The sequence below is a fragment of the Ceratina calcarata genome, unplaced genomic scaffold (assembly GCF_001652005.2).
Source record: "Ceratina calcarata isolate Rehan_Ccalc_2016 unplaced genomic scaffold, ASM165200v1 scaffold40.2, whole genome shotgun sequence".
NCBI lineage: Eukaryota > Metazoa > Arthropoda > Insecta > Hymenoptera > Apidae > Ceratina > Ceratina calcarata.
Window position 1 is genome coordinate 231,673 of NW_017163422.1, and position 12,990 is coordinate 244,662.

Genomic DNA, 12,990 nt, shown 5'->3' on the forward strand with positions numbered 1-12,990 from the left:
GACGTATACAGACACGCGGCACAGGACGTGTGCCTCTATACGAATCCCATACGTGCGCCTACATAAGTCGATCGTTTTCATTTTCCTTCCTTTCTATCGTTTTTACCTTTTCTCTTTTTTTTTTTTTTATTCTGCTTCATCTTACAATATTTCCCTTCGTCTCGTGGCGGCAGTGAGCTCCTTACGGGAGAACAATTACACGTTTTTACTTCTTTCTTATATAAATAAACCGACGGTAGAATCGGGCTAAGCACTTCGTTTCGACCATTTCTTTTTTAATCTGCGCACTGATCGATTTATCATCTTCGAATCGCGACTGGATGGCTTACGGTGACGTTCTCTGGCAACGAGCTGTATACCAAGTGTACACTTTATTATGTATATCGAAGCTTTGCACCACTTTCTACCTTGTTAAATTCTCTCCGACGCAGAACTCGATAATCGTGCGCGCAAAGATTCCACCTCGAGCTCGGATCACCTCCGCGATCCGAGTCGAGAAATGATACTTCGTATCCCTTATTATGGGTATGTCTATTATAGATTGAGTGTCCTTTTATGAAATTTCGCTACTCGCTCATGACACGTGAATTCTCACCGTGAAGAACACTTTGAGTACGTTGAAACTTTCTTTGAAATGATTTACTTTGCGCGCCGACGACCGGAGGACCGCTGTAGAAATTTGGAAACGCGGATACTTTTTTGTAGACCTCGATTGTCTGATCGGTTGCGCGTCGACGTTCAAAATTTTATCGAATGAGTCGACGAACTACGAACGCGAGACGATGAATCGCGGCCGCCACGCAGCTCGTTGATTGGCTTGCTTACCACTTACAATTAATATCCTAGAATTTAAATATATATATTTATATATATATAGATTCATTTATTTATATATTTATACCAAAAAACATTCGTTCACAACGAATTAGAAAACATAAAAATTTAGCTAGGAGACGCATAGTACAATATAGTGGACTACACCTAACATCGTTTTACTCTCGATTTATCTTCCGTTCCCTTATCTCCTCCCAGCTACTTCTCACCAACGTTTCCTCCTTCCTCCCTCATTTTTGGTATACTCTCTGTCAAATCTCATCCTACCATCCACCTTAATAAATCGTAGATAGATCGCATTCAATATATTGCTTCGTGATCAGGTAGATGTTGCCTAAGTCTAACAATGATGGGACCTGCCGCGAATACGCAGAACAAAACGTCCGCCAAACTGGCGCCTTACACTTCAGTTCTTCGACGAACGTCGAATATGAATGCCCACAAAATCGGCCCGTTTATACAACGGGTGCCGAAAACCGACCATCGTCCTGCGAAACGTGTCGACCCGCGATCTCGACTCGACCCGATCGAATGGAACACCGCGTTGATCGCGCCCGGTTCGATCCGTCTAAATGGCCCGCGGCCGCTCGTTCTCGCGAAATCGTGCTCTCGAGAGCCGCGCGAGGCGAGTCGTTTCGCGAGCCGAACGATTCCGCCGCGCCGAGTCCGCAACAATTTACTAAATTACAGAATGCCCAAGGTTTACGTGTGCGCGACGAGAGGCTGGCGTCGGGGGAGGAATATTACACGACGGGGGTTTCGGAGGCGTCGACGAGAACGCGGAACGCGCCGCGCGGACGAGCCGATGACGCGCGATGGGATCCTCTCCCCGCGATCGGATCGGGATTATCTCACGGAGTCACGCACGCCCGTGCGCCACGGCGTTAAACGAAAATTGACTGAACAACGGAACGTGCATCCCGTGGAAAACGACCGCGCGAAACTGACGGAACCCGTGTTATCTTAACGCGAGCGCGAGTTCGATCCCGAGAGGGTTTTACGCTTACAATTAACTCCGGCGAGAGATCCGCGAGACAAGAGTGTGTACCGGCTCATCGAAACGTAGCGAACGTCAAAGCTTCAGATACCACTGGATATAAAAAGATCGTGAGTGAAGTTATACTTAATTTGCAACAACGATTTATCGTGATTTTTTCGTATCGTATTGCGCACTTTCTGTAACTCAAGGAAAATTAATGTCTAAAGCAACTAGCATGCTAGATCGCGTTGATAAATTAATATAACGGTCCCGAGTACTAAGGTAGTGTGACGTAACGTTAAACGAAAACAATAACTGTTTTCTCTGTATGAAACCATCGACAAGTATCTCAAAAATAATCTGGTCGAAGATGTGTCATTGTTACAAGGAATAACCGATGTTTAACTCGACGTGAGTCAGGTGGTAAACAATCTGATGATAAGTGATTGATAAGATATCTATGCAGGATGATGGAGTTGCATTTGTTTGCTTCTACTCGTTGATCACGTAAATATTTTACGTTAAACCAAGGATTTTCGTTGAATAATTGTTGAACAGCGGACAATGTTGTTGCTGACTCACGTCAGGTAACGCGTTAAACTCAACGATGTCGTCGACTGAATGGAAGTAGTGAGCGGAGAAAATGAAAATAAAGGAACTGATATAGAAACCAGGAATAAACAGATCGTGTGTGTATGTGCTGACAAATAAAATATATTTATAAAAACAAAATTAATCGCGTATAAAATAATACACATCTTAAATATTTATACGCCTCCGTTCTCTGCGTTAACATTTTTCTCTTACCTTGCGATAGGCGTTATCACGTGGGAGAAAGAGAACATATACATGTACAATAAAAAAAAAAGAGGAACAGAAACCGCGTATCTTCGCAATTATGCGCTTAAATATCTATGACGTCCCGCTTAATTTCATCGATTTCAAGCCGGACTTCTTTTTTACTCGCATACTTTCCCGAACGGGCGAACATCGTTGCGCGACTTTTACTCGATTCTCTGTCCATGAGTTTTCTTCCCTCTCCGTGTTCACGGCACATTACCGTATTATACTTATATGTATATTTAATTATACAAATCATTCACTACGGACCAAATGCTCGTACTACACTCATACATGCTCACCGAGATACACACCACGCATTCACGTATATTCTCTAAACCTATCAAAAACAAAAATCTTTACAAATTTTTATTCAACACGCGTTCATTATGGCACAAAATGAGGAATGGGTATGCGCGGAAATGCTTGTTATTATCGAATAAGAATTCCTTCCACTTTCCCTTTCCCTCGGCGTCTTTCTCTTCGATCTCGCCCTTCTCTCACGCAATGGTCCACACATACACGCTCTCTTTTCTCGCTCACGGACGCACGCATTCCGGCACGCTCATGAACTATTTGTTTTTTTTTTTTTACAATCATTTTTACTTATAGAAACCTGTTTTATCTTCCTATCCTCTTCTCTCTTTCATTTACATTTTTGTCATTCTATTTTTACCTTTTACTTCTGTCAAATGCCCATGAAATTAGAATCACACGTGAGAGGAAGCACACAAGGTTCTATTACATCTCGTCTCGTCTCTTCGTTTCTCTTATCTTTTTTGGCACAACCAACGACAGTTTGGTACCGTGTGTATATATATACACATATGTATACGTATGTATACTATGTATATACGTATATATGATGTGTACATATATATATATATATTTATACATCATATATATGTATATGTATTTTGCACTTGTGTGCGGGAACAACTATTTTACAATTACAAACATGCTCTCGCACGAAAACGCGCTCACGGAACGTGTTTAAAAATACTAACGATTTTGCGCGCTGTCTTTAATAGCAGTAGTTTTTATTACATAATAATACAATAATAATATTATTAATAATACAATAATAATAGTAATAATACAAGAGACAAGCGTCTTGTCTAAAAACAAATCTAGAGAAATATATTTCGCCGCTTCGTCGTCGCTCGCGAAATCACCATTACTCTATGTATATTTATTTCATATATAGATTAATGCCCTCTGTGATGTGCAAATGTATGTGACGCGATATGTTCCGCGTTCTTTCGCTGAAAACACGTGAGATAAATCGCGTCACGGAGTCTTTACCCTCAATTTTTGTTATCACGTTTAGTAAAACGCAGTATTGCCTCTCGCAGTACATGTTCGTACTGCAAGAAGCAAACGCGTTTACTAAACGTGATAAGAGAAATTGACCGTGAAGATCCCGTGAGGCGATTTATGGTATGATATGACGTTGGAAATATGTATAATTCTCGCGATCATTCGCTGATCTGATTTCATCAAACGCGTCTCACTACAGCCTGCCAATCTTATCCCTTCTCTTCGTCGTTTCTCCTTTCATTTAGATTTACACAATTATTTAATATTAAAACTGAGTTTACAGTAATACTGTTTGATATGTCTCTATAAAGTACATCGATTTACGAACCGTCCATTCCATACTAATCGTATCCTTTCCTCTCGCTCTTATTCTGTATCTTTCTTCCGTTTATATTAGAATAATATATTGGATATTATATTAAAATAATAATAAACGGGAGAGAGATGGAGAATAAGAGCGAGAGGGGAGAGTACGGTTAATATGAAATTGGCGGTTCGTATATATCTATATGTATAATGTTCTATTACACGCTCTTACGACCGGCGGGCGGTTCGAGGAACTTTACAGCAGAAATAAGGCAAGAAGCGAAGCTGTGTCTCTATGTATTTTTGTAAAAACGACAAATTATGAATGATAAAATTGTATTTGTGAATGTGACGTACGAAAAAATTTTTATTTTCGAACGATAATCTGAGACAGAAACGATTAAGTACATCGTTCCACCCGCGCGGATGCGCGTTCAGCTAAGTTTTTCTTCTTTTAATAACATTATTATTATTATTGCATTGGCTCTTTCATCATTTCTTTCTTCCTTTCATTCATCGTTAAATTCCTGAACTCTGAGGTAGTCTGTTCTGGGTGTCGTTACGTAGTAAAAATGGCAAGAGTGCTTTATAATTTATCGTCTTATTTTTCTCTCGCTTTCACGTCATCATTTCTTCGTCAACTTTATTTCTCTTTCTTTTTAACTTCCTTTCATACTAAACAACTGAAAGACGATCGAAATACTCGTGAAAGGACGTTACAGCTGTGTGTATAAGTGTACTTGTACGTGTCGTGGCTGAACAATTTTCTTCTGAGTAAGATTATTATTATTATATCTATTGTTCAAGATAATTAAGGAACAGATGAAATTTGAACAAAGGCTGAGAAATAATACTGCATACTTAATAACAGGCGAATCATTGCACAGTTGATTCACGTACAGTATGAAAACATCTATTTCGTCTATTAGAAAAACTATTTTGAGCAATACTTCCGATTACCAATTAAACAATGCAATAGAATATCGAGGAACAATAATCTATTTGAAAATGTACAAACGAAACGGTTATAGCGTTAAAGGATCATAACAAGGAAACAAGTCGATCGACACTGTGCGCGTAATGGCAAAGGTAATCACAACAATAACAATCAGAAACGGGAACAAACTGATTCGAATATCTGTTCAACGTAATACCTCGTAACCGATTGATTAATTATTTAGTGAAAACTGGTCGATTAAATATTGACACAGATATAATGATAAAAATTAAGCGTTAACACGACGCGTGATTATTATTCCCCGGCGTGTTAACGCACGATTTTTATTCGCCTCCATTATTATTTGATCAATCGATTTTCATTAAATAATTAATCAAACGGTAGTTAAGAGGTATTATGAATATACATGAATTGCATTACGCGGATGGTCAACGTTTACTCGCTGCGTGTGTAATATGTGTACTTGTATGTATACCGGTGTGTTTGTAAGTGTAACGAGCTGTGCGTAGCTCGAAGGGAAATTCGCTCGTGTCACGAGAGACGAGAGGCCCGATACGATCCCGGTGATTGCCTCGTTTTCGTGGCCGATCAATCGGGCACCAATTATTCGTGCCATGCAATTACAGGCGATGCGAGAATTTGACGATGTCGATGATCGCGTCACTTATGATCATCTTAAATTATTTGCAATCGCGTTCAATGATTTCGAAATGTAAATGTTATTTCTCGTCAATTTTTCGTTAAAATAGATAGTAAAATTTGAGAAGTATAAATCGAGATAAGAGGAGCTCATATCAATGAACTATGCTTGATTAAAATCCCGTAGTTACTTTCTTTAACTGGGGGGTGAACGACACGAGCGAGGTTCATTACGAGCAACGTGCAATTCGTAACTTAGGCTATTATTAAAAATTCTAACGTTTATACAAAAAAGAAAGGAACATGACGCGACGCCGACGCGATAAGTCGTTCACACTGCGAAACTGGAATGTATGAAAAAATACGCAAGGAATGTGACGAAAAGAGCGCGTCGAGAGACTCGTCATAACTACATACTACTTCTAGTTTTCGTTATTATTAACTATAAGAGAATAAATGAGGAGATACTGCGGTATCATCTCTCGACCCTCTTCAATATCTAAAATCAATATAAGAAATACAAATCTTAAAAAGTAATAATTATAAAACAAAAGATAATTGCAAAAATAACGATGTTCGTGATGATTCGACGAAATCGCGCGAGCGTCGCCGCGTCCTTTCGCGATTAATCATTTATCAATCACTCTCGTTTTCATTTCGTTCATCCTCGATAATCTTACGCTATAAAACACGAGTATTATGATTAGAGTCCATAATCATTTTCTAGAGAATATTCAATTAAATTTAATAATTACAATGACATGTAATCCTTAAGCTTATACAATTAACATATTTTGTACAATTCATAAGCTTCAAAGGTTTTACATCGCATCAGAAATTTCCATTGCGCGTTTCTTCTTTTTTTTAAATTTTCTTTCCAGTTTTTACTTTTCCGATCTATTATTATTATCATCATTCAAAAGTCTTGTTCTTCGACTTTGCCGAAAGTCTCGCGGTTTCGCGATCGCGTTACCGGGCTCCGTTTCGACCCGTGAAAGAAGTCGCGATCCATGAAGTCGAGCAATCAGCGAGGGAATATAGAGAAAATAATCGCTCGTCGATTTCTCATGATCGACTCCGCGTATCGCGTTACTTAAAATCGTCGATCAGCGGTCGATTTTAGATTCTCAAGGCAGACGAAATCTGATTATCTCTGAAAAAGCCTGTTAAACGCGTCGCGATTTCCACATGCAAAATTTTCTTGTCGAAACAATCATGATTCGAAGTCAAATTAAACGTATGTTTGAGCAAAAAACTAATATCCTTTCGACCGTTATTACCGGCTAAAGACATTGGTCGATACTCTCGAACAAGGGTAATGTCGCGATCAATGGAAAACTGATATTTCAAATGGGAATCAAAAGGAAATTTGAAATGACGGCGTGAATATTTTTCAAAAAAAAAAGGATTCACGTCGTCGTTTCAAATTTTGATTCCTATTTAACCAAAAAAGTATTAGAATAAATTACGAACTTCATCACAATCTAAAAGGTAATGCAGTCGAGTCTTTAAGTCTCTCTGCTTATTTTTAAAGTACGATGATCTCACAATATTGCCTTACCAATCGGAGGACGGTCTGACCTTGTTTCGTCGTCTCGTAATCACGTATAGCACAGGCTCCCGATAACACGTCTGTTGCTGATGCCCAGTCCCCGATCTTCGAACTCCACGCGGATCACGCCCGCAAATGAACGCTGTGGTGATTGTTCTTCTTTTTGTGCGTGTCAACGTGCTTCATCATATGGTCCTTCCTGATGAATCCCTTGCCGCAAGTATCACAGGCGTACGGCTTTTCGCCAGTGTGGAGGCACAGGTGCCGCCTGAGGTCAGTTTTATGGTTGAACTGCTTGGGGCATATCTCGCACTTGTACGGCTTGTCGCCGGCGTGCTTCTGCAGGTGCTCCGCGTGCAGGTACTCGAGGGGGAACCTCTTGCCGCATTGATTGCATTTGAACGGCTTGTCGCCGGAGTGGAAGCTCTTGTTGTGTTGCGTCAGGTAGCAGGCCTTGTTGAAGACCTTGTCGCACTCGATGCACTTATGAAAGCCATCCTGGGAAATATAGTGCGAGCCGGTATTGGTGCTGGTCACCTGATGCTCCTTGGTTATCTCCGGGCTAGGCTTCGGCTTCGTATTTTTCTCAAACTGCCTGCCGACGTTCGGATTCAGTTCCTCCTTCGCCTGGATCACCTGAGGCAGATTATTGTTCGCCTCCAGCTCGTTTCGCGTTCGTTGAAGCAATTGCGACAGACGGTGATGTTGATTCGTCTGGACCTCGTACTGCTTAACGATCATGCCGTCGGTGTTCGTCTGCGTATTGACCTGTACGTTCGCCAGTGACTCGTAACGGGGCGGTGAACTCGTGTACGGATTGTACTTCGACTCTGACGATTCGAAAGATCTGTTTTGAGGAGATGGGTTCTCCTCTGGACTTAGCCCCCCCACGTTAATGGCCTGCGGTTGGTTCTGGCCGATCAAATACCCGTTCACGTCGAACGGCGTGAAACTAATCAGGGACCTCTGATGGTTGCTGAAAGTCCCGAAACCGGGTAAAACATCCTGAAGTTGCTGCTGCAGTTGCTGTTGAAGATGTTGCTGCGATTGGCCCTGAGATTGCCCGGTATGTGGCAAAGAGGGAATCTCATCACCAATAGTAGTTAGCTGGATGGTGATAGACTCCAGCAGGTCCGGGATGTTGGTAGTAGTTATAACGTGGGGGGGCAAGGCGTTTGGGTACGGCTGATGAGGCATCGTAGTACCCCCCATCGCCGTGGACGAAGCCATTGCTGGGTGGACCGAGCCCGGCGTTATGGTTGACGGCGAACTCATGTGGTGCGGGTGGGACGAGCCCATTGGCGAAGTGGAACTCAGGTGGGGCGCCGACGGTGGGTGCATGGGCGATATGGGCGAACTCATGGGATGTTGCACCGGAAGCTGGGCCGAGGGCGAACCCATTGGCAGGTGATGAATTTGCTGCTGTTGCTGTGGCTGCTGGTGACCCAGCTGGGAGGACGGGGAACCCATTTGTTGCTGATGGTGGCCTGCCAGCGGCGATTGAACCGGGGAATTGAGCGGCGCTACCATTGTGGTGCCCAAGTGCACCCCCGAAGCCGCCTGCTGTTGCTGCGGCTGTTGTTGCTGCTGGTGCTGCGTTAGAGCCGCTGCCGCCGAAGATTCGCTGCTGGTGCTGCTGTTGCTGTTGTTGTTGGAATTGTTGCTGTTGTTGTAGAGACTGGTGGGCGTGTGGAGCAGGCCCCTCGCCGCCTCTCCCGAGGGACCTGCCATCAAGTTTGGGGGACTCCCTGAAGAAGATAGCTCCGGCGATCTGGACGATCCACTGCCGCGGCCACCGGTCGTATGGTTGTCTCTGCCGGGATGATGATGGGCACTGATTGGCATATTCGCCGGGTCCGGCTGGTTGCTCTGTTTCACCGCGTTTTTGTGCAGAGTCGTATTATAGTGCCTCTTTAAGTGGCCCGAGCTGGTGAACCACTTGTTGCATGCGGTACAGTTGTACGTCTTTGGTCGCCGCGCCTCGTTACTTTTCCACGATTGATTAGCCAACGGCGGCGGTTTCGGCGGCTGCTGGAGAAGCCCAGCGGGCAACTGATGTCCGGGCATCGGTTGCGTACTAGTGATAATGGGTGAACCCGGATGTCGCGATGATTCTACCGTCATATGCTGCCCGCGCATGAATTGACTCTGATCCGGTAGAGGCGCGATATTTTCCATGGGCCCCATGGGCGATAATCCCGGATGATAATCGTGTGGCTGGGCGGCCGGCGGCCAACCCAGCATAGAACTCACCGAGTGCGCTCCGGTGCGTTGTTGCTGCTGGTGTTGTTGCATCACCTGCTGTTGATGCATTTGCATCTGCAGCTCCTGTTGTTGCTGCTGCTGGTGAAGCCTCATCAGCTCCTCCTCGTACCTGTGCGTCTGCACCTTGTGCGAATCGAGATCGAGAATCTCTGCCTGTTCCTCTGGTTCCTGTTTCACTTCCGTTTTCACTGTTTGCCCGCTGTTGTAATCGTAGCCGGACTGTTGCGGCTGTTGCTGCTGCTGATTCGAATGCGGCGGCGACGGATGCATTTGCTGCTGTGATTGCTGGTTCTGCTGTTGCGGACTGTTACCGAGCTGCTGATACTGATGCTGCCCGGGATATCCGCCGGGCGAGTCCGTATGACTCGTTCGCACATGTTCACCCAGTTGATTCGCATCCTCGTACACTGCACCGCATTTCTCACACTGAAGGGGCGGACTCCTCGGGCTGGTAGAACTGACAGAACCCGTTCGCTCCGTTGGAAAATGCTGCTGGTGTTGATACGGATGATAGCGCGCGTATCCTCCACCACCGCTGCCACCACCACTACCCCCGCCATTATTTTGCGTATCCTCTTGCGGCGGAGAGTAATGATGGGGCAAAATAAATGCCGGTTCGTTCTGCATGAAATAACTTGCTTCACTGAACATCGGTGGCTGGTAATGATTATAACTCTGACCGGCTGATTGCTGCGGTTGTTGTTGCTGCTGTTGCTGCTGTTGTTGCTGCAGCTGCTGCTGTTGCAGCTGCTGCTGCTGTTGTTGCTGCTGCTGTTGCTGCTGCTGCTGCTGTTGTGACGACTGCTGCTGCTGCTGCTGCTGTTGCGATGATTGCTGTGAAGACGACGGGTCTTGAGAGGGCGGCCTCGAGGTAGACTCGCTCGAGTCCGCCAGCGCGGTTACGCTCTCGCGTTTAACGCCCACGTGATTGTTGTGATTGCCGGCCTTGCTATTATTATTGTTACTCTCCTCCTGTTGGGCTTGGTTGGCCCACTGGGTCAACAGGTTCTCTTGGTGGTATCGCAGGTGCACTTCGAGACTTTTTTCACCTTCGAAATTAAGACCGCAATCCTTGCAATGAAGCTCAGGATTCGAAGTTCCACCCACGTACTGTTGTTGCTGCTGCTGCTGTTCGACACTCGTCATTTCACTCATATTGTCTTTCAGTCTCTACCCCACTGTCGCACTTGCTGTTCGCTCGTCTTCCTTGTTAATAGGCAAGACGCATTCCTTTTTCGCTTCAATCACTCGTAAAATAAAATAATCACTGTCCGTAGAACGCGAGCGACGAATGGGAACCACGTCACACGCGATACACTGTGTCGATGATACCGCGTTCATATATGCGCGCGTACACGCGCTTACGCGCGCGCCACGAAAGTCTATCCCCGATATCGCGTTTCACTTTCTTGCTGTCCGAATTGAAAAACAGTATACGTGACGAACTCGGGACGAACTGTACCGGAATGATAAACACGCCGTGCGTTAAGTTCCGACGACATGCGTCTCCCTCCAGTTAGTCGTCGTCGAGCGCCGACACTGGTATCCTCGCGCAGAGCACATGGACGATGACTCGATGCACGAACGGAATGACGGTAGCCACGTGACGAGTAGCAAGCAGCTAGTGGAGTGTCGTGGGGGAGGAGTATCTCGTAGAGTGGGGAGGGGGGCCGAACGAAAAGTAAAGAAAGGAAAAAAGAAAAAGGCGGGGTACAGCGAGTTCTACATTTATCATATGTTCGCACGGACGCCCAGTACGAAAGTCCAGGTCGACCACGATGGGTCCAACTGGTGCGAATTCGAATGTGTCACTGTGTGCGGCATCGTCGCCCCCGCCACGCCGGCGACGGCAGCGACAATGTTTCGGGTACGATCGGTGGTTCGCGCAAACGGGCTCTGCTCTTCGGCTCGTAGTTCGTATTAACCGACGCCGTGTTTGAACGTGAGGATCGTTTCCTCGGGGACAGGAGAGTTCAGTATCGACGTGGCAATTTCACCGACGGTGCTCGCGAGAATTGAAACAAGAAAACGAAAAAAAATAAACAGTAAACGCGCACCTGTGGTTTACATTGTCGTCTCGCGATCACTCGGTGTCTCGTCACTAGTTTCCGTCTCTTTGATCAAAAAACGTTCCTCGGTGAACAAATTCACGCGGCCGGACGACTGCCGCGGCTCTCTGTCCTCGAATCATCGATCATCACAGTCCATCACTTTTCACTTCGTTCACTGACAACAACGTGTCCAAGTCGGTCGTCACTACGAGAACGAAAGTCTTCACCGGTGACCGTTTCGATTGCGGCGCCGATTTCTCTTACGCCGGGATGGATCACAGCGCGTAGGATCGACGACGCGGCGCGATCGAAGATCGAACACCGTTGGGACCGGAGAACTAACGTGGCGAACGACCGTAACTCGTAACCGTATCACGAGGACACGAACAGGGGATCGAGCGATTAATCCGTTGGATCGCGATTGTAAATAGGTAAGCTAGATAGGCTCGACCTCAACCTCGTGCGTCCTTTTTACCCTCCCTCTCTTCACTCCGCCCTATTCTTTTCGACGCGCACGCTCTTTCTCTTTCTCCTTTTCACTCTGTTCTATACACACACTCGCTAGACCCGCCTAGTACGAGCGCCGGTACTATTCTGTCGGTCGGTTGGAATTCAGGAGTTTGCAGACTCGGGCTCGCGCCAAGGCACTGCTCTCCCCCTACCTATCGTTCCGAACCTTCTCCGTTGCCCCCTCTACGCCGTCACTTGCCAGCTACCACGTCGCTCTTTCTGACCACCGCCGTTATCTCGCTCTTTCGCAGGGACTTCTTCCCCTCTCTTCTTCACCATCTACCACCAGCGAGACGGCGTGTCTTCCCTCTTCCACCTTACCGCGTGTCCACCCATCTCTTTCTTTACACCGTTCCTCCCTCCCTCGTTCTTAATGTTACTGGACCGATAACACTTTCTCCCTTCAATCAACCCTCCCTCCAATCGACCCTCTCGTTCTATTTCAAACGCCTCCCTACCCTCCTCCAGTTTACTAGAATAACACCTCTCTCCGTTCAACCTATCGAGCTCCGTTCTCTCTTTCGCCGATTTCAACCGCGTCCTATCTCTTTTCCACGAGTACTTCTCGAATCAACCACTTTCCTTCTCCTCCGCACAGCATCCTCCCTTTCCCACGTAGCACCTTCGCCCAAAGCCCCCTTCTTTCAACGATGTAGCCTCGTGAGCGTGCGACGGAGAGGGACCGCGAAAAGTACCGTGCCAACGGAGACGCGAACAATTCGAGACAGCCAACCAA

At 45.7% G+C, this 12,990-nt stretch overlaps 1 protein-coding gene across 1 annotated transcript; it reads right to left on the minus strand.

The window, feature by feature from the left end:
• Window positions 1–90: 90 nt before the first annotated feature.
• On the minus strand, window positions 91–11,698 carry LOC108626428 (transcription factor mef2A). Its single transcript, XM_018027079.2, has one exon. It carries the CDS (start codon window positions 10,846–10,848, stop codon window positions 7,552–7,554), a length of 3,297 nt encoding a protein of 1,098 aa, XP_017882568.1. The 5' UTR covers window positions 10,849–11,698; the 3' UTR covers window positions 91–7,551.
• Window positions 11,699–12,990: the final 1,292 nt, after the last annotated feature.

Coding starts and splice junctions, on each gene's coding strand:
- LOC108626428 (XM_018027079.2), bottom strand. CDS start 10,848: ATGAGTGAAATGACGAGTGTCGAACAGCAGCAGCAGCAACAACAGTAC.